Below are 24,393 nucleotides of genomic sequence, written 5' to 3'. Positions count from 1 at the left end.
ACCCAAGGTCGTCCTTGGCCTAGGCCCGCCCTTCGATCCTCCCCGGCCCTGCGCCAGCACCTCCCTTTTCAGGCCCGTTGGCATCAGGCAAACTGCACCACTACATTCCCCACTCCCCCGCCCCTGAACGCCCAGGGACAGCCCCAGGCAGGGCTGCGCCCTAGCCCGCGCCTGTGGGCTGCGGCGCTCCCGCTGCTGTGCATTCCCGGGTGCCCGCTCAACCTGTCAGGGTTCCATCCGCGCCAGAGGATGGGCGGGAGGTCGCTGCAACTGTGGAGTGGGCGCCCCATAGAGGTTCGTGCAAGACGGAGTCCAGAGGGGTGCCGACTGTGTACACCGATCTCCCCGATCAGGAAGGACCCGCGGGAGGGGGAGTGGTTGGGCCTTGAACCTCGGGAAAGACGGCTAATGGGGAGCTTGGGTGACCTGCATAGGAGTGAGGAGGAGGCGAGGACTGGGGGTGTCTTCCTATCCTAGCTACACTACTTTGGGTTGATTCTGGCTGTCCCAGTACCTCTCCGCCCTCACCTGCCCTGTGTGGGGTCTCCCTGGGCTCCAGGTCACTGGCTGAGCCTCACTTCTTTCCCTTTGGGGAATGGGTATGGCATGGCTCCCAGGAGCATGAGAGCTGGCCCTGAGCAGGTCCTACCCCATGGCTCCGGGGACACACGTGACTCAGACACCAGCCCTCCTGCCCTGGGAGGTTTCCCAGACAGGGAAAGAAGCAGAGGAGAGAAGGTGATGAGACCTGGAATGGGGGACACCCCAGGCAGAGTGAGAGCCCAGAGGAGGTGCCTGAACAAGCCGGGCCCATCTGAGAACTATGAGCTGAGACCAGAAGGGTGAGGAGGCAGTGACCAAACACGCGGGAAGGTTGCTCCTTGGGCAGAGGGAACAGCCCTGGCAAGGATTTAGAGAGCTGCTGAGGGCCCCTGATGAGACAAATTCCTGGCATTGAAAGAGTGACCATGAACTAAGCAGTGAGAAGGTTCCGGGCTCTGTGGAAAGTCTGGTGTCTGCCCCCATCACAGTTAACTGCCCTGAGACCACAGTCGGACCTCTCGGAGCCGCTTGGCCCCAATATACACATTTACCGATATGATGTATAACCCTGGGTCCGATGTAGTCAATCAGCAAACACTGATGAGCCCTTCAGTGGGATGGGTATTGTGTCCCATGTGGGAATTGGGGCAGGAGAGGGGCAGCCGGGAAACTGGAGGAGGTGGGTATGGCCATCGCAGGAGAAGTGATGGCAGCCTGGACTGAGGGCAGCCTGGAGGGTTGGCAGCATGGGTCAGAATCCATCCTGGGGGACTGACTGACCGTAATGGAAGTTGAGGCAACCTCGGCTTGGTAGCTGGGGGGACTGGTGAATGTGAGGCTGTTGCAAGACTGGGGATCAGCAGAGGCCCCCAATATCCAGGGAAGGATGCAGAGCCAGTGGCTGGACCTTCAGAGCCTGGGGAGGGGGCAGCCAATGGAAGTGGGAGGTGATATTTTGAAGGCAGTGGAGTAATAGACAGTGTCTAGCAAGGGCTGGGCCACTGGTGTAACCTTGAACCCCTCTCCCCAGCAGCCCGACCACCATGGGCAGTCTGGCCTACAGTGAGGACCCTGAGGAGGAAAACAACTCAGGTGCATGTTTTAGGGCCAAGTGGGCGGCACGGGGTCTGTGGAGGAAACCAAGGGGCATTATAGGGCGGTGGCTGGAATGCGGAGACAGGGAGACCACCAGAACCCATTTGACGGACCCAGCATGGGGTCGTCAGTGGGTTACAAATAGTCCCAAATCCCTTGACTGAATGCTGGGCTAAGGAATTGGGGGCTGCAGACCTGAACTAGAGGGGCTGCCCAGGCTGGGTGAGCAGCTCGCACACCTCGGAGCTCGGCATTAGGCCTCAGTTTAACCCTCTCTGTGGAAGGAATGGGGGTGAATGAATCTCCCAGGGCCTGTCCTCTGTGCCTAGGGTCTGGCCCAGGGTGATGTTTGTTTACCAGCTCCCACACCCACAGCAGAGAGCCAGGCGTCTCCAGTGCCTGGGCTCCCCCGGAGGCCCATTAGACCTCCTCTGGGGATCATTAGGTAGTGTTCATCTGCGCCCCACACCACGCCCCACTCTCTGGCTTCAGCGTTCACCTGGGAGGTGAAGGCCAACAGCCGGACTTACAATGACCAGTTCAAGGAGAAGGCCTTCCTGTGTTGGCAGAGGAAGAAGTACAAGGTCAGTGGCCCCAGCCTTACTGCCCTCCCCTACCTCCTCCCACCCAACTTACCCCCTCCCCCCAGTTTTAATCATGAGCAAATCACCCGTTTGGCCCTGGAATTTCTTGTGTGTCCTTGGCCCCACACCAGCTCACCTTAAAATCAGTTAATACTAAACCTTCAAAGTACAATGCGTTCATCAGGCTCTTTTTAAAATCCCCTTGCATGGGTCTCACTTGGGAAAATACTGGAGTCACGGGTCTGCTTGAAGGGTCTTTGCATGTAGTAGGAGCTCAACTGATGCTGGCTCAAGGCTCTGCACTTAGTTGGCACTCAGTAGAGTTGGCTTAAGGTCTTGGATTTGGTAGATAGTTAATGCTGGTTGAAGGCTTTGCACATATTGGGTGCTCAATCGTTGCTGATTGTGACCAAAGGGTGGGGCAAGACCAGGGTGGGGCCCTGGCCAGGGCAGTGCCCCCATGCTGGCTCTCATTGCAGGACAACACCATCCACACAGCCAAGTACGACTTCTTCTCCTTCCTGCCCCTGAATCTGTACGAGCAGTTCCACCGAATGTCCAACCTCTACTTCCTTTTTATCATCATCCTCCAGGTGGGGTAGAGTGAGGGTGGCACTGTGCACACACCTTTCCTTTCACCTGCTCAAATTGCCTCCTCCAGGAAGCCCTCCTTGACTAGCTTTGACACATGGCTCTGTAGATACACGGAAGTTCAAGTGTGCAGTCTGACTGTGCAGTTGCAGAGGGTCAGTATCTGGCTCCTCACACACTGGGAGTACCCTCATCACTGCATTCCTACTGTCCGGCCCAGGGCCTGGCTCACAGGAGGTGCTCAACATATGTTCAGTGATGAAGGTGCATGAGTGGGTCCTCTGGGGTCAAGGAGGACACAGCCCCTCCCCAGGATGGATGGCCTTGGCCACATGACCCCCTTGGCCCCAACCCATTAACCTGACCCCAAAGGGTGAGGAGGAAAGAAGAGTTGAGAGCAGATGCTCAAGGCTCGCCAGGCCACTTACGAGCACCTGGGTGGCCCTGCCAGAGGGTTAGTCTCGCCTGAGAAGCTTCCTCTTTCAGTGGGTGGGCAGTTCACAGAGCACCCTGCCCCTCACCTAGCAGCTCATTAATTTCACATTGCATTCTATTCCAACCCTCTGCTTTTATCCATCAATCCAGTGAACATACAGTGTGCAAAGTACTATGCTGGACACTGGGGACCTGGCAGTGGCCCTGATAGCCACTGTCATCAAGCCATATATCAAGAATCAGTGATGGGAAGGGGACCCACATGCCACCAAGGCCTGTCTAGGGTTTGCTTGGAGCTTAGGGCTGAAGGGTGACTGGGAGGAGCAGGCTTACAGATAGGGGACAGTAAAGCCAAGGTTCTGAGCAGCGAGCAAGCTTGGGGTCAGCAGGGCTTCCTGGAGAGCGTGACATGGGAGCTGGTCAGGGAGGGGAGATGAGTTTGCTGGGGGGAAGTTCCGGGAAGGGAGAGGAAATAGAGAGGCAACCGTCCCAAGGTTTGTGTTGGCGGGGAGGCCGGCCCCAGGCCCAGGTAGGTGGCAGGTGGGACACAGAATGCCAGGCTGAGGGGCTGGGTGGGAGGGCAGGGGGCGGCGGTTTTGGGGAGTGTCAGGGATGGAGGGTCAGTACTACTCCCTGGCACGTCCCACCTGTGTGTCAGGGCATCCCCGAGATCTCCACACTGCCATGGTTCACCCTCTTCACTCCGTTCATCTGCCTTCTCGTCATCCGGGCCGCCCGAGACTTGGTGGATGACATTGTAAGTGGGGTCGAAGGAAAGCTGGGGAGGGGACTGGGGACAAGGTGGAATCCTTGTTTTGCTGCCACAAGGGACAGGTGCCCCATGGCCTTTGGCCCTTGCTGCCACGCTGGCTGGCAGGTGGATTATGACTTCCCTCTGCTACCAGTAGCAGTTGTCCCCACAGTCCCCTCCCTGACCAGGGTCCCTGGACAGATGCGGATGGTGTGGGCTCACTACTGGGACCACATGTGTGAGCTGGAACTGTGCCCTGCACCTGGGCCCTCACCAGGGTGGTATGGGGACAGGGTGGGGGCGTGGCTGGGGAGTGGGATCACCCTGGGGGAGCAGGGCTGGGGTGGAGCCACCCCTCTGACCCACGCTGTTGGCTCAGGGGCGACACAGGAGTGACAGGACCGTCAACAACAGGCCCTGCCAGATGCTGGTGGGGAAGAGGTGAGGCCTCTGGTGCTGTGTTGGGGGGAGTTCATCCTAAAGAAGAAGACTCCAGCACAGTTGGAGGGGGGGTGCGGGAGGGTAAGGACACACCAGGGAGGGGTGCCTATCAGAGTGCCTGGAACCTTTCATGCCCCCTGGGCATCCTGGTTGAGTGTGATGTCTGACAGAGACCCAGCCAGCATTTATTAGATGCCTGCTGTCTACTAGGCCTGGGTGTGGGCCCTGTGATGGGACAGAGGATGGGAACCTGATTGCTAACCCTCCCAAGGCTGAGAGCTCAGCTGAAGGGAGAGGCAGAGAAGGTCTGAAGGGACTTGGATGCAGAATGAGGGGGAGGGGCAAAGTTAGGAAAGGTGGGACTTTCGGGTGGGCTGAGCCCACCGCACCCCCCAAAGACCTACAGGTGGGCACACTGGGAAGCAAAGCACCACGGGGGCATCTGCAGCCTGTTCCCCAACCTTGGGGGTGGCATGGGAGTTAGGAGTTCCAAAGGTGGGCCTGGTTGCGGTCCCCTCTCACACTTGCCACCTGCCCCCCACAGTTTTCTGTGGAAAAAATGGAGAGACCTGTGTGTCGGGGACCTCGTTCGTCTGCACAAAGACAGCATTGTCCCGGTGAGCTAGTGTCAGCCGGCCCAGAACTCCCTGCTGCTGGGGGAGGCCTGCCTCCCTGCTTGTCTTCCTCCTGCCCCTGCCCCCATCCTGCCACACAATGCTGTTTCCTCCCTCCCACTCCGCCCTCCCCACCCAGGCCGACGTGCTCTTGCTGGCCAGCACAGAGCCCAGCAGCCTGTGCTACGTGGAGACAGCCGACATTGATGGGTGAGGCGCCGGTCATCACTGGGGGCTTGGGAGCCTAGGAGCCAGCGAGGCCTTCCCCCGTGACCACAAAATGTGGCTTCCCAAGCCCACTGGGATATTTAGGTCATTCGTCCTGGGAGCACGTGTGGGGCACCTGCAAGCTGACAGGGGGCAATAACATTAAATCAGATGAAGGGGCCCGCTTTCTTTGCAGCAACATTTCTGGGGCCCCAGTGTGCTTCAGGTGCAGGCCCCTGAAAGTGAGAAGACCTTAGGGTTTTGCCTCAGCCATTTTGCCAATGTCCTGTGTGATCTTGGGCAAGGTCCTCTCCCTCTCTGGGCCTCAGCCTCCTGATTGGCAGCTGGTGCACAGTAGGGGCTCAGTGAAAATATTTGAGTGGCTCTCAAAGGGCCTGGGGTGGCCTTGCCCAGGGTGCTACTTGTTCCCACCTCTCACCTTGCTCCCCTTCCATCACCAGGGAGACCAACTTGAAGTTCAGGCAGGCCCCACTGGTCATGCACCATGAGCTAACCAGCATCAGGGAGATGGCTTCCTTTCAAGGTAATTCTGGCCTTTGTCTGCCCCTCTGCACAGTGGGCACGAAAGTTCCCCATCTCACTGGGTCTTGGGGGTGGCGATGGGGTCTGCTGGGAGGTGTCAGGGTTGCACTGGCTTTGAACAAGCCGGCTTATTCCAGGCCTGTTTCATGTTCTTTCAAACCACTTAACAGTCAAGGTGTTTTCTATTGTTGTTATGAAACATGTCGCACCATTTTATCAGACATTACATTTTATTTCTGAAATGTGATCACATTAAAGAAAATGCTTTTGGTTTTTTAATCACGAAGGCAGCCTGTGCAAACAAACGGGGAACCGACCAATCCATCACAGCTTCTTATCTTCCACCTGAAAAGTGAGGCATTTCACACCCTTGGGTACAACTACTGTTTGCCAGAGCCTAACAAGGGGATACATTATTTTTTTCCTGCCTTGTTGCAAAGACAAGATACTCCGATTGGTTCTAGAGCAGGCTCGTTCTCTCAAACCACAGCCCCTTTGCTTTCCATACTCAGGCACTGGTGCATTTGTTTCCATGATATCTGAGTAAAGCCTCGTTCTCACAGAGGGCCACGCACGGTGCGCCAGGAGTAGGGCCAGGCTGCAGGGTCCCCAGCATGATGGAGATGAGGCTGGCACCTCCTCTCCGAGAGACCATAGGTATTCACGACAGCACTGGCAGGAGTAAATGTCTATCGACTGCTCAGGGTATAACCAGGAGGAAGGGTTTTGGTAGGGGAACTGTTCTGGCTGGGGTCAGAGAGGGTCAGAGAGGGTTTCCTTAAGGAGCTATGAGTCCTGGCACAGCAGGGAGCATGCACAAAAGCCTTGAGGCTTAACAGGGCCAGCTCTGGAGAATCCAGGAGAGGCTACATGGCAGCAGGGTGGCGGTGCCAGGGGGGCAAGTTTGGGACAGTACAGGGCCCATGATGGTGGGTGGAACCAGAGGGTGATGGAATGTTCCCCACAACCTGCCCCCTCCTGCACTGGAGAGGGGTGGCCCAACCCTAGCCATGCCCTCGGTTCCATGGTTGCTCATAGGCAAGGTGGTGTGTGAAGAACCCAACAGTCGAATGCACCACTTTATGGGACACTTGGAGTGGGAGGGCAAGAAATACTCCCTGGACAGTGGCAACATCCTTCTACGTGGCTGCAAGATCCGGAACACAGACACCTGCTACGGAATGGTCATCTATGCCGGTAGAGCCGCTCTAGGGCCTCTGCAGTGTGAGCTGTCCTGGTGGGGGTGGGCAAGAGCCCTGCGGTCGTTGGGAAGAAGTCACAAGGCCAGGCCAGGCTGCCACATGTCTGCAGCATAAGATGTGGGGCTCCCAGCATGGCTTATATGGGGCCTGGGTTCTAGAACTTTGGAAATGGACATATTGAGACAGTACCCTTGTTTGGCTGGAAAAAGCACTTGTATGCAGATGGGTGGGTGACTAGGCAGGTGGGTGGTTGGGTAAAGGGGTAGGGTGACAGAAGGGTGTAAGATTTGATGAATGCGTGGATGGAAGACTAGATGGATAGATGAATGGATGGATGGTTGGTTGGATGGATGGATGCATGGATGGAAGAGTGGATGGATGGATGGACAGATGGATGGATGGATGGATGCAAATCCTGCAGGTTTTGACACAAAGATCATGAGGAACTGTGGCAAGATCCATCTGAAGAGAACCAAGATAGACCGTCTGATGAACAGGCTGGTGGTCCTGGTGAGCTGCCTAGAGCCCGTGCCCTGAAGTGGGAAGGAACACCAAAGGGGAAAGGGAAAGGGCGCCTCCCCACAGAAGCCCTGGCTGTCACTTTTCAGGCCTCAGTTTCCCTTCTCTGCAAAGGAAAGACCTGTCCACACAGACCTGTCTGTACAGGTCTGATCATGCAGACAGGTCTGTGGGCCAGAGAATCTTCTTATAATCATGATATTTTAAAAATATCTTTCTAAAATAAAATTTTTATCACGATTCTATTTATTTTTAATGAGGGGAAGGGAAGGAGAAAGAGAGGGAGAGGAACATCAATCTGTGAGAGAAATATCATTAGGTTGCCTCTCACACATGACCGGCCCGCAACCCAGGCAGGTGCCCTGACTGGAACTTGAACCGGAGACTTTCTGCTTTGCGGTACAAAGTCCAAGCATCTGAGCCATGCCACTCAGGGCTACAAAATAAATTTGGTCCTGACATTTTCCCAAACCCACAGAAGATAATAAAATGTTCACCTTATCTCCGTGCACATTTATTTAACAATTCTTAAGTTTTTGCCTAATCAACTTTATCTTTTTAAAAGTCATTGTAATAATTTTAAAAATAGCAGCCACAAAACCCAGCAAAACCCCTGCAAGTTCCCCTGCCCCTGGGACCGCCAGCCACCTCCCCCCAGCTCCCCTCTCCCATCCTGATGGCAGAGTTTAGGTGGGGGGCTTCCAGTCTTCTGTTTGTCTTTCACACTGACTGTGTCCCTGTTAGTGAGTTCCTGAGGTATCTAGGTGCTGCTCTGGGTCCCTCCACATGCTCCACCTTCTCATTTGCTGAGCAGATCTTCGTGTTCCTGGTGCTGATCTCTATGGCTTTGACCTTGGGCTTCCGGGACATGGTGACAGAATTCAAGGCCAAGCACCACTATGTGGCTGAGAAGCACGTGCACAGTGTAACCACCGAGTCTTTCCTCATCTTCTGCAGCTTCCTCATCCTGCTCAGTGTCATGGTGCCCATGTCCGCGTTCTTCACGTGAGCCCCCTCCCCACCCACTGCTCAGCGGGCGACACGTGGGAGCCTGGGTGGGTTCGGGCCAGGGCGTGACCCAGCTTGTGTTTGCAGAGCTGAATTCATCCATCTGGGGAACAGCATTTTCATCAACTGGGATGTGCAGATGTACTATGAGCCCCAGGACATGCCTGCCAAAGCCCGCAACACCAGCCTCAGTGACCAGCTGGGCCAGGTGGAGTACATCTTCTCGGACAAGACGGGCACGCTCACGCAGAACGTGATGACGTTCAGGAAGTGCTGCATTGACGGCATCGTCTACGGTGGGGCATGGCCCCCGCACGTCCCTTACCTACAGGGCTGCGTGGCAAGGATGAGCCTTGGGGTGTGGCAGGGCCCCCGGAGGAACCGCGACCGCCAGTAGAGCTGTGTGGGTCTCAGGGATGGCTGCTGACCTACCCCGCCCTCAGCCTCATCCCCAGCCAGATCTGAACCGTAGGACTGTAGCCTAAGGCATCTTCTCTTTGGGGGGCCAGCAAGTCAATATTCTTAGCTCTGCTGCTGCGCCTTCTTTGTGGAGACTCAGCTCAGCTCAGCCCTTGTCCCCAGAAAGCAGCTGCTGTGTGTGGACACCAAGCTTTGAATTTCATAGCGCCTCACGTGTCATGAGATAGAATATTCCACTTCTGATTGTCACCAACCTTTACTGAGGATGCTAATTTTGAATTCCACAGCATTTTCATGTTTCACAAGACAGTATTCTTTTTCTGATTTCCCCCAACCAATTAGAAAGCTAGCAGTAGCACCAGGCATAGGTCACCACCCCCTGATCTAGTTTATAGCAAAGGGACAGGGTGTAGAGCAGGAGCTGACAGAGGACCCAGCCGGGGAATTGTTAGGGGTAGCAGACAGTCACCAGTACAAGAAATGGAAATGCTGCCTGACCCTCAGCCAGGGTCTAGGGGGTGGGCGATAGGGAACAGTGGGGTCTGTGGTGAGTGGCATCAACCTGGGTTTCTGTAAGCCCACTGGGTCCAGGCTTTTATTTGAAATCACCCAATTTCTCCAAGTCAGCAACCAGGTTTTAAGAATCACCACTAATTCACAAAAGATGTGTTCACTGAGGCCTCATTCTTTTCTGGGTGGCTCTTCTAAGTTCCCCAGGTAATGGGGCTCCATCATTTCCTGCATAAGGCAAAGCTAAGGCTGAGGGCCCTTTGTTGTTTCGGGTGTCTGGTTCAGAGTCCAGGCCCTAGGAAGCCTGGCACTGGGGGTGGGAGCTGCGGGACCCCGAGCAGTCCAGGAAGCTGAGGTCTGAAACAGGGTCTTTCCCCAGGCCCAGACGAGGAGGAGGCCCTGCATAAGGTGAGTGCTGGACCAGCAGCACTGGATGTATGGGGAGGGGCAAGCAGTGACCCACCCGGAACCAGCTTGTCCCCCACCCCAGGAGAACCCTTACCTCTGGAACAAATTTGCCGATGGGAAGCTGCTCTTCCAAAACGCGAGGCTCCTGGGTGCTGTGCGCAGCAATGAGGACAGGATGGTGCGGGAGTTCTGGCGCCTGCTGGCCATCTGCCACACGGTGCTGGTGCAAAAGAAAGACAGTGAGTGCATTGCAGGCTGCCCAGCCTGAGAGGGTGTTCAGGCCCTGGACCTTCTGATGTGGTCTTTCAGCCTTAGAGGTTGTCCAGCCGACCCCCAGGGCTCCTGTCATCCAGCTTGGAGGGTGCTCAGGCCCAGGTACTAAGCCCTACCTCTTCTGGACCTAGAGGGTATCCAGGCCCGGAGCTCTCAGTCTGTTACTGAGCTGGGAGGGAAGGTCATCTAGACTGGGATCCAAGTGCCCACTTTCTTTTATTTGGCTTAGAGGTTGTACAGGCCCCAGAGCCATTGTCTTCTCAATATGTGGTGAGCGCCTGCTGCGTCTGTTTCCTCCCCTAGGGCTACAGGGGTGGAAGTGGGGCCTCCCCTAGATGGGTGGTGGGTCCCCAAAAGACAGTCAGTCCGCTCTCAGCAAATGCTCACCTCCCCCTACCCCACTCCCATGGTCCCTTCCCCCACAAGACCAGCTGTTGTACCAGGCAGCTTCCCCTGATGAGGAGGCGCTGGTCACAGCAGCCAGGAATTTCGGCTACGTGTTCCTGGCACGAACGCAGGACAGCATCACAGTGGTGGAACTGGGGGAGGAGCGGGTGTACCAGGTCCTGGCCATGATGGACTTCAACAGCATCCGAAAGCGGATGTCTGTGCTGGGTGAGCACCCTCAGCCCTGGGGATGGAGGTGGGCAGGAATGGATGTGCTTATGAGCAGCCAGGCTTCTCCCTCCACAGTCCGAAACCCTGAGGGCTCCATCTACCTCTACACCAAAGGCGCAGACACTGTCCTCTTTGATCGCTTGTATAAGAAAGACTTGAAAGAGTGGACCAGCACAGAAGAGGCCTTAACGGTGAGGCCCTGTGGGAAGGGAGGGAGGATGGAGGGGGAGGTAGAGGAGGAAGACGTGCAGAGAGATGGCCTCAGGCGTGCAGGGTGGTCATGCACCACTGGCCAGGCTGTGCTCTTCCCCCAGCACACATGGGCAGGGAGGAGCTGAACTCCAAGCTGCACCTGCACGGAGGGGCATTTTTTCCTAAGTCACACGAGGACCCTCTGTGGTTACTCTTTGGCCCTGGATGCTGCACTTCACCAATCCAGGCCTGGTTCTGGGACACACTCAGCCTCGCTGCCCCAAATCTTTTGTCTCCATGGTGAAGCCGTAACTCCTCAGCCCGGCTCTCGAGGCCGTCTTTGTGTCTTCTGCCGGCTTCTCTAGACTGGCTCTTTTTGCCCTCCAGGAGGTTCCCCAGGACCCCAGTTTCTGGCTTGCAGTTGCCCCCCTGCTCAGGTGATGCCCCAGGACCTCTGCACACACTGTTCCCTCTGCTTGGATGCCTTCCTCTACTCTGTCACTCAGGATCTTTCTGTTCTCAGGGCTCTGCCACCTCCTGGTCCCCACCTCCCGCCTGACCCTGACATGGGGCTGACATGTCATACCAAGTTACCTCTCTCAGCCAACTCCCAACCCTTTGGGGTTCCTCAGGCCCTTTGCTGCATCCCCAGGTCATCCAGCACAGGTGCCACGGGGGTGTGTTTGTACGAAGAATGCCCGGGGGCCTCACTCAGGACTTCTCAGAGTCCCTGCTCTGCCAGAATGGGAGTCTGGGCAGGCGTCTGGTCTCTGACTAAGAACTGGGGAAGTTCAGTCAGAACAATGACCCAGAGCCCAGGAGCTTGGCAAGATGGCTTGGCTCAACTGCCCCGTGGAATAGATAGGTAAACTGAGGCACAAGAGGAGCAAAAGGCCTGTATGGAGCTCCTGATAGCCAGGGAGCCCCTGTCATGTCCAAGCTTAACCTCTGAGGTCCATCTCCAGTCGAGAACAAAAGCAAGCCCTGACTGGTGTGACCCAGTGGATTGAGCACCAGCCTGTGAGCTAAAAGATTGCCAATTCGATTCTCAGTCAGGGCACGTGCCTGAGTTGCAGGCTAGGCCTGGTTGGGGGCATGCGAGAAGCCATGAGTAGATGTATCTCTTGCATGATGATGTTTCTCTCCCTCCTTCCCCTCTCCCTAAAAGCAAATAAATAAAATCTTTAAAAAAGAAGAGCCAAAGCAAGACCTGGGGCCACCTAATAGGGCACAAAACCTGGGGGTGAGGGAGTAGAGGCAAATAAAGAGCTGGGCAGATACCTGCCTTGGGGCCATCCAGTCCCCAGGGCATCCCTGGAGCTCTAAGTTCTCCCAGTGGGAGTGGGGGTGGGGCTGGATACCCACAGGATTTTTTCTTTTAGTTCCCTCTCCACCCCCAGAGCCCTGGCTGGAGGGGTTCTGGCAGGGCTGCATGAGGGTCTTCAGAGATAGAAATTGCTTCAGTGTAGGGAGGGAGCTCCTGCTGGGGGCACTGCAGTGGAAAGGTGTGGAGGCGGAGCAGACCTGGGCCTCTTGGGAGGCTGAAAAAGTGGGGAGCAGGTTGGCACATGATCCCGGCCCCCTCTGGAGAGAACGGACTGTGGGTGGGGGTCAAGGTTCAGGAAGCCTAGGCAGAGGGAGCGGGGCTGAGAGAGGCAGTGGCTGGAGGAGTGCCAGGGAGGCAGGGTGGTGACAGGATGGCCCGGCCGGTCCCCAGTCCTTTGCCAAGCAGACCCTGCGCACGCTGTGCCTGGCCTACAAAAAGGTGGATGAGGACACCTACGCAGAGTGGCGCCAGCGGCACCAGGAGGCCAGTGTCCTTCCTCAGAACCGGGCCCGTGCCCTGCACCAGGTGTATGAGGAGATGGAGCAGAACCTCCAGGTGGGCGTGGCACTGGAGGCAAGGGGGTTCCAGCCCTGTGAGCTCCCAGGTCTTCCACCCCTACCAGGGCAGCTGGGTCCCTGCTCAGTCTGTTCCTTGTCCCCCTAGCTTCTCGGAGCCACAGCCATTGAGGACAGGCTTCAGGACGGTGTCCTGGAAACCATCCAGTGTCTCAAGCAAGGGAACATCAAAATATGGGTACTCACGGGGGACAAGCCAGGTAGGTCTCAGGACAGCCATTCCCGGCAGGGAGAGAAGGGAGACCAGTGGGAGAGAACGCTTATGTGCCCCAGGCGCCACCATCAGCCTGTCCCACTTGTCTGGGTTCAGCCCTGTCCCTACCTTCTCCTGAGAAAGGAAGAAGTGGGATGATTAGAACTGCTGGGGTCCCCCAGGCACCTCCCTTAGGGGGGCGCACTGTGCCAAGTGCTTCTGGAGTGTTTGGCCTTCATGGCAACACCGTGAGTTGAGACTCTTGTTACCCTTGTGTGTCAGATGAGACCCCACCGGGCATGGCTGCCAGCAGGCCCATCATTAGCACTTCTGTGGACGGGGGGCACAGACAGACAAAACACTTAAAATGACAGTTTACAACTGTGTTGGTATAAGGACAAATGTTCAGGCTGGAATACATTTACTTTTTGTTTTTCTTTCTTCTGATTTGGAAAGGAATTAGGTCATTTTTGAGGGTTCCTAAAACTGCCCTGGGCCCTAGGCATGATCTGTCTAATAATCTCTTGGCCCTGGCCCCAGACTCACCTCCCTCCAGCTGCCCAGCCCCAGGCAGCCAGAGTGCAGGTCCCTCTGCTCAGAGCTGTAGCCAAAGTCTCAGTGCTGGCTCTCATTGGCTGCTTGGATCACATGCCCTCCAACTGAACCAATGTCCATAGCTAGTGAGTGGGGCAGGGTGGGCATGGCCCCTGATAGGAGGTTGCCCAGAGGCTGAACTGGGTTGTTTTGCAGAGACAGTGGTGAATATTGGCTTTGCCTGCCAGCTGCTGTCCGAAGACATGCTCATTCTGGAGGAGAAGGAGATAGCGTAAGGAGGGAAGGTGGGGGCAGAGAGACTGGTGGGGGCAGGGTGAGGGTGGGTGGTAGGGGACACCCATAGCTCAGGTGTGGCTCTGGGGATCTGCGGAATGTCCTCAGCCTCCACCCACCTGGACTTCCAGAGGGGAAACTGAGGCACAGCTGGGGAGGGGATGAAAGAAAGCTTGTACGTGGGCACGGCTGAGCCCCAGCTGGGTCCCTGCAGTCAGATCCTGGAGTCCTACTGGGAGGGCAACAACAACCTGCTGAGCAGCAAGGGCTCTATGAAGAACCAGCTCCTGTCACAGGTCAAGATGGCCATGGTCATTAGTGGAGAGTTCCTGGTCAGTGTCAGCTCAGGACTGACTGTGGGGCCCCTGGCACATGGGAGGGGGCTGGGGGGATTGGCAAATGGCAGGAGTGGGGGAAGGTTGGGGTGGGCTATTGAAAAAGCCAAAGTGAGTGGTATGCCAAGAGATGGTTTTCAGAGGGTCCGGAGCCCTGTAGTCAAGTCCAGCCTGGGGTTGGGGCAAGAGGCATGAGGAGCAGCCAGTACAGAGGTGTTCACGAGGGGCGGGATGCAGGCAGATGATGTGCTCCCTTGCCCCCTACTCTCCCTTGCTGGCCAGGACCAGCTACTGCTCTCTCTGAGCAAGGAGTCCCGGGTGCTGGTCCAAAATGTGAACGTGGACACGGAGGAATCCTGGCAGGAACCAGGCGAGCAGAGGACAGACTTCCTGCAGGCCAGGAGTGCCTCTCTGATGAGGCAGACCCTCTGGACCTGGCTGAGAAGCATAGGGCTGGTGCCGCAGAGCAAAGAGTCCAACGCTCATGAGAGCCCCCAGGTGCAACGGGAGCGGGCCTTTGTTGAACTGGCCTCGAGGTGCCGAGCGGTCATCTGCTGCCGGATGACGCCCAAGCAGAAGGCCTTGATTGTGGCACTGGTCAAGAAATACCAGAATGTGGTGACCCTGGCCATCGGGGATGGTGCCAATGATGTCAACATGATCAAGAGTGAGTGGTGGGCACTAGGCCTGGGGGAGGTCTGTGGTGGGCTAGGGGTGGCCCAGGGCTAACGGACTGCGTGTGTCCCTGCAGCTGCGGACATCGGTGTAGGGCTGGCAGGCAAGGAGGGCATGCAGGCGGTGCAGAACAGTGACTACATGCTGGCCCAGTTCTGCTTCCTGAGGCGGCTGCTGCTAGTGCACGGACGCTGGTCCTACATGCGAGTCTGCAAGTTCCTGCGCTACTTCATCTACAAGACGCTGGCCAGCATGATGGTTCAGATCTGGTTCGCTTTCTACAGCGGCTTCTCTGCCCAGGTGCCCTGGAGGGACAGCCCTTTGGGGATGCTGTGCGGGTGCCGTGCCTTCCTGTGGCTTCCAGGAGAGCGGCGGGCACGCTGACACTCTGGGGTCCTCATGGGGCAGGGCTTGCCTGAGATCGCAGGGCCATGAAACATTTTCTGTGGCTGCTTTCAGAGGTATAGAGTCCAGGTAAGGGCGGGGGGGATGTTTCCTGCACCGTACTGTGCCCAGAATTTTCAGGGATATTTGGCATATTTAAACATTGAAGCCAGGGCTTCAAAGGTAGGGCAGGGCAGGGCAGGGCAGGTGCTCCAAAGGTAGATCTTTCTAGGGGAAAGAGGGAAAGCTGGGACTCCAGCAAAGACAAGACTGTGAGGGCTGGGTCCCGGACTTCAAGACTCTATAGCATCATAGTGAAGAGCAGATGTGCCTCCCAGAGCCTCAGAAGAGCCACAGGCTGATGAGTTCCCTGCGTGTAAGGATGTTACCTGTAAACAGACAGCTGTGACAGGGATAAGCTCCCTGTCACTGACACCCAGGCACTTAGGAGGGGACTTTACAGAGGCGCCCCTGATAAGTATATATTGTTTGTTTTACTTTTTCATTTCTAGATATTTTATTCTTTTCAATGCTGCTGTATGTGGAATTTGTTTTCTTAATTTCCTTTTGGGATTGCTCACTGCTGGTGTCTCGAAACACAGATGGTTTCTTTCTTTCTTTCTTTTTTTGAAAATTAGCTTATATGTTATTTAAACTGATCGTGTGACCACTAACCCAGAAAGATGGTTTCTTGTGTGTTGATCTGTGCCCTGCAAATTTGTGGAATTCCTTTACGGGCTCTATGAGATTTCCAGTGGATCCTTTGAGATTTTCTGCATGTTATCTGCAAATAGAGATAATTTTCCTTCTTTCTCTCCAATGTGAATGCCTTTTATATCCTTTCTTTATGGGCTTTGGCTGGAACTCCCTGTAAGATGGTGAGGACTGCCATCCTTGTCTTGTTCCTGACCTGGGACAGGACAGCATGGCATCTTTCTATGTTTGTTAACTGGCATTCTTCTGTAGGAAGAACCAAACACTTCTCAACCTCATTCATTTGTGAAATGACTTATTTTTATCATTATTGATTCATGGATATTTATTTGATTGTGTATTTTATTGCTCCAGTTGTCCCCGATTTGTCCTTTTGACATGGGCCTGCTTTTCCCTGGACACATCTTCACTTTCTGGTTCGGAAAGAGGTTCCAGGCTCATTTTGTTTTTCCCTTGCCCCAACCCTGGAATCAGCCACTCCCGTGAGGAGCCCTGGTTCTTTCATTAGAGAACTGTAGTTAGACACCAAGAGCCAAGTGCGTGGTGTGCTTGCTGCTGCTGGAGTGCTATCACCTTCTCAGTAGATGAGCCAGGAAATGTACACATTTCCCACATGTACACATTCGAACCCACAAATAGACGCACATCTCCGTGTCTCTTTCCATTTCTGTGTCCTACATCTATCTATCTTGTGTATAATAAGATAAAAAACCCTGATATCTCTGATTCCAGTCCCACAGAATGAGGTTCAGCTTAGCCTTTTCCAGGTATGCATTTATGACTCTTTCTCAGCAGTGAAACTTGGTTCTTGTGAAATTCTTGATCAATACTTATTTGCTCTCTTGCAAAATGCACATAAAATGGCTTTTGGAACTGAAACTCATATCCTTTGTTGGGCGGGACTCATGCATCAGGAAGGGGGCTGGACTCATTGTCTGTGGGGTCTTTTCCAACTCTTCTACCCATCTGTGACTCCCTAAGTCTAAAATAACCAAAAACCACATTCCTTAGCCATTTCCCCTCCTATCGCTCTTTGTTGAAGCCCTCCAGTTAAACACTCAACGATGCTGCTTTAGAGAGAAGAGGAACCTGCTTCTTCTCTCTGCCTTTTAACTCCCAGACTCATTTAACCCAACCGTTGATTATAACAAACATTTCCAACTCACCTGAAATCCTCCCCAGGTGCCAAGCCAGCTTGGGTGGGTCTCCTTAGGAAGAGAGCATTTCTGTTTCTGGCCATTTGGCATCTGAAGGCTGACCGCTAACCACATTCTCCCATCCCTCCCCTCCCCAGCCTCTGTATGAAGGCTGGTTCTTGGTGCTCTTCAACCTGCTGTACACCTCCCTCCCGGTCCTGTACATCGGGCTCTTCGAGCAGGTGAGCAGGCTGAGGATTTGTTTCCTCCTTCCCTGTAGATACGCTTGTCTCTGCCCTACCTTCCCGTCTGTGGGGCTGGGGTGGGTTGGGGGTGGGGCTGGGAAACCACTACCATGTAGCTGTTCCCACCAGAGCTCAATAGTGGGTGAAGCGCTCTTGCCCAGCCACCCTCACCCTTTGTGGGACTAGCTCCAAATCTCGGTACCACTGCCTGCCCATCTGAACAGCAGTAGGGAGGGCATCCAAAGAGATGGTTCTCCTGTTTGCCCTTCCTCCCTCCCTGAGAAGGTCTGGCCAAGCAACCCAGACTAGGGCATTCCAGTAGAGCGTTAGGAGTGATGAAGTGTCTCATGCCCACGCGGTCCAGATGGAAGCCACCAGCCACAGGTGGCTAATGATGAGCACTTGAGGTATGCCTCATTGGGACCTATTTCATTTTTATTTATGTATTTTAAAAAGACTTTATTTCTTTTTCAGAGAGAGGGGAAGGGAAGGTGCGAAACATCTATCGGTTGCTTCTTGCATGCCCCCAACTGGGACCTGCAGGAATTGAACCAGTAACCTTTTAGTTCGCAGGCTGGCACTCAATCCCCTGAGCCACTGCAGCCAGGGCTGAACTTCATTTTTTTTTCTTTTTTCTTTTTATTTATTTATCTTTAGAAGGGAAGGGAAGGAGAGAAGGAGAGAAATATCAATGTATGGTTGCTTCTGGTGCATCCCCTGCTGGGAACTGGCCCCTGCTGGGACTGGCCTGCAACCCAGGCATGTGCCCTGATGGGGAATCGAACCACGGTCTTTTGGTTCACAGGCCCGTGCTCAATCCATGAACTTCATTTTTAAAAAACTTTTTAGCCCTGGCTGCTGTGGCTCAGTGGATTGAGCACTGGCCTTCAAACCGGAGGGTCACTGGTTCAGTTCCCAGGCGGGCACATGCCTGGGTTGCGGGACAGGTCCTAGCTGGGGGCCTGAGAGAGGAAACCAATGGATGTTTCTCTCCCACTCTTTCTCCCTCCATCCCCCCCTCTCTGAAAATATATAAATAAATCTTTAAAAAATAGTTTTTAAACTGTGCTGAAACAGCGGTAACAAAATTCACCAACTCACCATTGCCATGAGCGTGGTTCGGGCACACCAGGAGCAGTCCTGCACGTGCCTGTCGCTTTGCTGCCGACCTCCAGCACCTCCCCACCCGCACCCCCACCCCAGGACGTGAGCGCCGAGAAGAGCCTGGAGCTGCCCCGGCTGTACAGCGCTGGCCAGAAGGATGAGCTCTTCAACTACTGGGTCTTCCTCCAAGCCTTTACCCATGGCACGGCCACCTCCCTGGTCAACTTCTTCATGACCCTGTGGCTCAGCTGTGGCATGTCTGAGCTCTTCAGTGACTATCAGTCTTTTGCTGTGGTTGTGGCCCTGTCGGGCCTGCTGTCCATCACCGTGGAGGTAGGCAGGGCTGCTGCCCACCCCACCCCTGGTAGAACCTTGGACATAGGCCATGGAGGTCTTCTCATCTGGTGACCCTGCCTGAGAGGCTTTAGCAGGTGCCCTTTGACCCTGGGGGCCTGGCCCCCACTCTCCTCTACATGCTGTGCCTGAGGTTCCAGCCTGAACCTCAGGCACACTTTCCCTTCCCATTCAGGTCGTCCTCATCACCAAGCACTGGACGGTCTTGTTCATGCTGGCCATTGTCTTCAGCCTCTGCTTCTACATGCTCATAACTTGGGCCAGCCAGAGCTTCTGGCTCTTCAATATTGCCCCCCAAAACTTCCCTTTTCTGTGTAAGTTCCCCAGTAGGAAATGGGGCAGCCAGCCCCGGAGATGGGTGGGAACTGTGTCTTTAGGGAATTTGCACAAAGGCACCCTAGGGTGAAGGGTGAGGAAGCAGGTGGAGTGTCGGGAAGAGGGGGCGCTGAGTAGATTCTTGGGAGGCTCCAGCCCAGGCCAGGACGTGACAACTCCCTGTTGCCAGATGCTGACCGAAACGCGCTGTCCCACCCCTCCATCCTGCTGGTGGTCCTGCTGAATGTGTCTGTAAACACCCTGCCTGTCCTGGCCTTGCGTGTCAGTTACCAAGCTTTTAAGAAGAAACACCCCAAGGTGAGGGTGGCTGGGGTCCCCACTGCACGTTCCCAGAGCCCATGCTTGGAGCAGGGACCTAAGGGCCTGTGGAGCTGGGGGAGGAGATTGGAGACCCGTATGCACACCCAGTGCCCTCAGGGGGAGCCCAGAAACAGACCCCAGGACCCCAGGGTAGAAACCATACTTCCAGGGATAGAGGCGGCCGCCTGGTCCCAGCACCAGCGCTGGCAGACTCCCACCATGAATTATTTAGGACCTGGGGGTCAAGATGACAGAAATGACCTGAAAATGCTTAGGCAAAAGGGGGAGCTTAGAAACAACCCAAGCATCCATCAATAGATGAATGGATAAACACAGTGTAGTTCAACCACATGGTGGAATATTATTCAGCCTTAAAAAGAAGGAAATTCCAACTCTGGTTATAGCTTGGATGGACTTTGACGACATTACGCTCAGTGAAATAAGCTGGAAGTAAAAAGACAAACCCCGTGTGACTCCGCTCAGTGGAGGCCCCCAGAGGAGTCAGATCCACAGAGACAGGAAGTGGAGGGTGGGAGCCAGGGGCTGGGGGAGGGGATGAGAGTTGGTGTTTAATGGGGACAGAGTTTCAGTTTGGAAAGATGAAGTTCTGAAGATGGATGGAAGGGATGATTGCACAATAATGTGGATGTGCTTAAGGCCACTGAGATGTACCCTTAAAAATGGTTTCAATGATACAGTTTATGTCTATTTTACCACAAAGAAAGTGGGAGGAGGGAACCTACTGGTTTCATTTAAAAAGGAATAGAGGGACCAGTTGCAGCTGGGATGGGCTGCAGAGTTGACTGCAATAGTGGAGCAAGATATGGCCACAGACTTGCAGTGTTCTGCCACACAGGCCGGAGAGCTGGCCAACTCATGGTTAACCTCTCCTGGCTTTGATTCAAGAGGGCACTTAAGTTAAGTCCCAGGGAAGGACTGTGATTGGCTGGTCCAAAATCAGATCCCAGGGAGGACTCAACTTGGGTAGGGAAGAACCTGGCCAGTGACGGCCAAGGGCTATGAATGGCCCCCGCTGGGAGCGGGTGACCTGAGAGCAATCAACACGGTTTGGCAGCCTGATTAGCCTTGCTCTCCCTTCGCTCTGCAGGAGGAGGAGGCTCTGGCTGAGGGGACCGCTGTGGAGTCCCTGCCCTACCTACGCCGGGAGTCACGTGCCCGGCGCTCCAGCTATGCCTTCTCTCACCGGGAAGGCTATGCAGACCTCATCACACAGGGCACAGTTCTGCAGAGGTCACCAGGGGTCAACAGTGACACACTGGCTGATCACTCAGTCCCATCTGTTGAAGAATCGGCCCCGAGCATCAAGGAGTCACCCCAGTACCAGGGGAGCCTGTCATTCCTGGGGAAGAGGCGCCAGCACCAGGGGAAGGTGCCCTCTGAGGACGTGCGGCCCCCCTCCATGATGAGCTCCTCCTTGGCTGTGGAAGGAAAGTTCTCTTTCACTAGCAATGAGGCTCCTTCCACGAACTGGCAATCTGGCTCTTTCCGCAAGGAATTGCCAGTTAAGCAGGCAAGGCCATATTCTTCTGTGAATCTGCCACCAGCCAAGGGGAGGCCATCATCTCTCAGAGGAAGCCAGATGCCATTTTCTGAAAGCCAGCCACTGCCTTCTGGCCAGTCATCTTTAAAGAACCAGCCAGCATCCCTGGAGAAAATGTCCTTTTGGAACATGTCGCTGCTGTCCCAGAGGAGCTGGCCATACATCTGGCAAGAGGAGTCCCATCCCCATAAGAAAGGGAGGCCACCACTTCCCAAGTCCTACCCTACTCCGGTGGAAAGTGCCACCGAGTAGGGGAGAATCACCCACAAATGAAGGGCCGACAGAGGTGGGGGCCCCACCCTCGGAGAGGCTGCCAGTGCCCAGAGCAAACCAAGTCCCACCTGTCCTGGCAGGGCAGCCACCTCGGCTCGGGAGGCACAGCGATGGCCCAGGCTCAGGAAAGGTCAGCTGGGGAGCATGAGGCCTTTCCCCGACTACAGGAGCTTCGCATCCTTTTCTTCTTCTGATAATTATGGCAGCATCCCTCTGACCCCAGGGCTCCTCGAGGCGCTCCGTTTTCCTGTGCTTCTTTCTGCAATGTGTCCTGCGATAGTCTTTCCTGGTTTTAAAAATCAAAACATGCTAGTGGCCAGATGAGGGGTTTTCAAGGAAAGCCAGTTTTACTTATTTGTTTATTTTTCCCTTTTTTCACCCTGGGGCAGATAATGTGGACAGAACTTGACTGCTCTCAGAAAGAAAGAATGTGCCGAGCAGATTCTGCCTACCGGTCCTGGCTCCCTGGCTGCTGCCTGCCGGCCTCTCCCAGGGCAGTCGGTAAGGTCCAGCCTGGCAGCACCCCAGCCTACTCCCCCTCCGGCTGCCCTGGTTCCTTCCCCTCAGATAAACCACCTTACACTTCAGGCTCCAGAAAGCAATGGGCAGTGATTCCTCAGACGCAAGTCCCAAACAAGATGAGGCTTGATTGGCTCAAAACCATTGAGCTTTTCTCTGATTCTTAATGGTTCCCATGGAAGGTGGAGTCCTTTGGGGCTGGGTGCTCAGGGACGAGACTGTGACCGTGGCCACGGAAGGGGGCAGGGTCTGGAGCGAAGAGGACCGAGCTGAGGGAGACCGACTTCCTCCTCCCTTGTCCCCTCTGTGCCTCCCCATCTTTGTGGTGGGTGAGCCCCATTCCTTGCCCTCCTGTGCCCCTCAGTGTCAGCCAACACACACACCCAGGTGAGTGATTAGAAAATAATTTATTGGAGAAAAACAAAACAACAAATCCAGCACAGCAGTGGTTAACAACGATGGTGATTTTTTTTTTAAACTTTGAAGCCTGTCGCCTGAGGGCGGGGTGAAGAGGGCTTCAGTTCCCTCTGGCATTGGGAGGGGCTTTGAATGACCCCAGGAGTGTCCCCCCTGAAAACAGCCCCAGTGTCCAGTCTCGATTAAACACAGGGCTCTCCACTCCCAGATGTGGGGGTCCACCCAAAGACCAGCCTGTGGGATGGGTGGGGGGTGGTCTGCTGGGGCTAAAAGGAGGAGCCCGGGGGTCTGGGGGCTGGTGTGGCTCACACTGCTTTGGGCAGAGAACGTGAACCAGCGCAAGTTGCACTGACACAGGGGCTGGGTGGCAGGGTCCCCGGGGCATGTGCCACCCCACCCTCATCTCGGGTGGGTCGATCCTCCAAACTGAGGCTTCCTGTCCTTTGGGGTATAAGGGCCTGGGGCCTGTCCTGGAAGGTGAACTCTCCTGATGGAAACATGGGGCCTTGTGCCAGAACTGGAGTCACAGGCCTGGAGACCGTCCACAGGACTGGAGTCCCCATCATGATTCTGGGAGACCCCTCTGTTGTCTAGGGTCCCAACGTGGGCTAGAAGCAGGAATGCATCCCCCACTTCCCAGGCCAGTCAGAAAGGTGAACTCAGGTCCAGCCCAGAGCCGAGGAGGAGGCGGGGGTGTCTGGGGGGAGCCTGGCCAGGTGCCTGTCCTGGGTCCAGAGAGGGGTTTTCAGGAGTGTTCTTAGGGTCTCAGGAAGTTGGGCTATACCCTAGCCTCACACCACCCTGGGCGACAAGACTCAATTGATTGTCTCTCTCCTCTGAACAAGACACTTGGGAATTCATGCTAATGTGAAACCAACCGGGGTCCAAGATGGCAGTGACAGCCACCCGCGCCCAAGAACCAGGAACAGGACACTCAGCAGGCACAGGCGGGTGGCGTGTGGGCACCAGGAGGTGGGAAGCCAGTTTGGGTGTGTAAGCCTTGCTGTCCGCCTTCTTCTTTCCTCCCGCCTCCCACCGGCTGGACACAGATCCTCAGAAAGGGGGAAATCAACAGAGAGCAGCGCGAAGGGGCCCGGACAGCAGGGGTCGGGCGCGAAACACAAGGATGCACATGGACTCCGGGGCTCCGGCCCCGCACCCCGTTCCCACCCCCCACCCCATCCACTTAGTACATTATCAAGAAAGAGTACATTAGTCATGCATCAAATCAAATTCCATTGCGTCTTTTTTTCCATTTTCTTTTTTTTCTTAAATTACATTTGAACACGGACCACATAGAATAATAAATACTCTTATAAGACACGACTCCAAAAACAAGAAACAGAACACGCCAGAGAACACAAAGGTACCCTCTCTCTCTCTCTCTCTCTTCCTCTCCTTCCTAAAGGACTCGTTTAAATAAGAAATCTGTAAACGCCCAGTCCTTCGGTCCTCCCAGCTCAGGCTCTCGCTCACGCTCCCTCTGTCTTCCGCCTCTGACTGCCCAGCTTTCGCTGCCTCGACATTCAATATGTCTCCCACAGAACTCGTCAAAGAAATGACATACCATCGTTTGCAAAATTATAATTTAACGGTATAAAGCTTCAAGTCACGTATTCCAAAAACTAGCTAAGGATTTTTTTTAATCACATAAACTATACATTAAATATTTTGAGGTATTTCAGAGAAAATTGTCAAAGGCTCAAAGGAGCTGTGCTGGGGGCGTCGTTCCCTGCGTGGAGGGTGGTCTTTGGTTTGGGATGGCGGACTGGGTGTCAGTGACGGGCAGGTAGGACTCAAGGGGGCCCAGATGGGATGGGGTGCGGGCCTGCCAGAGGAGGAAGGGGTATGGGAGCTGGTGTGTGTGATCTGAAGGTGTTGGAAAGGGACCCAGGAATGGGGGGGGGATGCTTCTGTGACCTGTGTCAGTGGGGCTTCACCTGGTCTGACCACAGTTTACCATAACTAGAATGTTCTACAACCAGAAGGATCCCAAAACAGTATCTAAATTTTCAGCAGGGGACAAAATGGGAGGCTCCTGGCCTCTGACCCCTGGGTCTTGAATGCCAGGAAGTCAGTGACTTGCTCAGCAGAGGGTGTCCAAGGAGCTGTGTCCTTTGAAAACAGGTGCTGGGGGGAGGGGTGTGGAGGTGGTGCAGGTAA

The 24,393-nt window shown here is 55.0% G+C and overlaps 1 protein-coding gene across 10 annotated transcripts; it reads left to right on the top strand.

Moving 5' to 3' along the window:
• The first annotated feature begins 93 nt into the window (after positions 1 to 93).
• ATP8B3 (ATPase phospholipid transporting 8B3) lies at positions 94 to 23,893 on the top strand. Of its 10 annotated transcripts, XM_053658691.1 has the most exons (31): positions 95 to 294; positions 643 to 842; positions 1,577 to 1,635; positions 2,131 to 2,222; positions 2,702 to 2,815; positions 3,907 to 4,005; positions 4,379 to 4,440; positions 4,985 to 5,057; positions 5,194 to 5,264; positions 5,723 to 5,805; positions 6,843 to 7,028; positions 7,428 to 7,516; positions 8,340 to 8,530; positions 8,621 to 8,829; positions 9,843 to 9,871; positions 9,954 to 10,110; positions 10,571 to 10,759; positions 10,838 to 10,953; positions 12,672 to 12,836; positions 12,945 to 13,056; positions 13,800 to 13,875; positions 14,092 to 14,209; positions 14,495 to 14,879; positions 14,964 to 15,187; positions 17,280 to 17,363; positions 18,570 to 18,803; positions 19,000 to 19,138; positions 19,330 to 19,457; positions 20,569 to 21,424; positions 21,684 to 21,795; positions 23,076 to 23,893. In XM_053658691.1, the coding sequence occupies exons 1-29, from the start codon at positions 250 to 252 to the stop codon at positions 21,271 to 21,273; spliced, it is 4,434 nt and encodes a 1,477-aa protein (XP_053514666.1). In that variant the 5' UTR covers positions 95 to 249; the 3' UTR covers positions 21,274 to 21,424; positions 21,684 to 21,795; positions 23,076 to 23,893. The 10 variants fall into 10 exon arrangements, with proteins under 10 accessions (XP_053514671.1, XP_053514666.1, XP_053514667.1 ...); XM_053658696.1 differs by having other exon boundaries at positions 94 to 294; positions 10,877 to 10,953; positions 20,569 to 21,795; XM_053658692.1 differs by having other exon boundaries at positions 20,569 to 21,795; positions 23,280 to 23,893.
• The last annotated feature ends 500 nt before the right edge of the window (positions 23,894 to 24,393 follow it).

The sequence above is a fragment of the Artibeus jamaicensis genome, unplaced genomic scaffold (genome assembly GCF_021234435.1).
Source record: "Artibeus jamaicensis isolate MK-2021 breed Jamaican fruit bat unplaced genomic scaffold, CSHL_Jam_final scaffold_537, whole genome shotgun sequence".
Taxonomy (NCBI): domain Eukaryota; kingdom Metazoa; phylum Chordata; class Mammalia; order Chiroptera; family Phyllostomidae; genus Artibeus; species Artibeus jamaicensis.
Note: the sequence above shows the minus strand (reverse complement) of the source record. Positions and strands in the feature narration are given on the sequence as shown.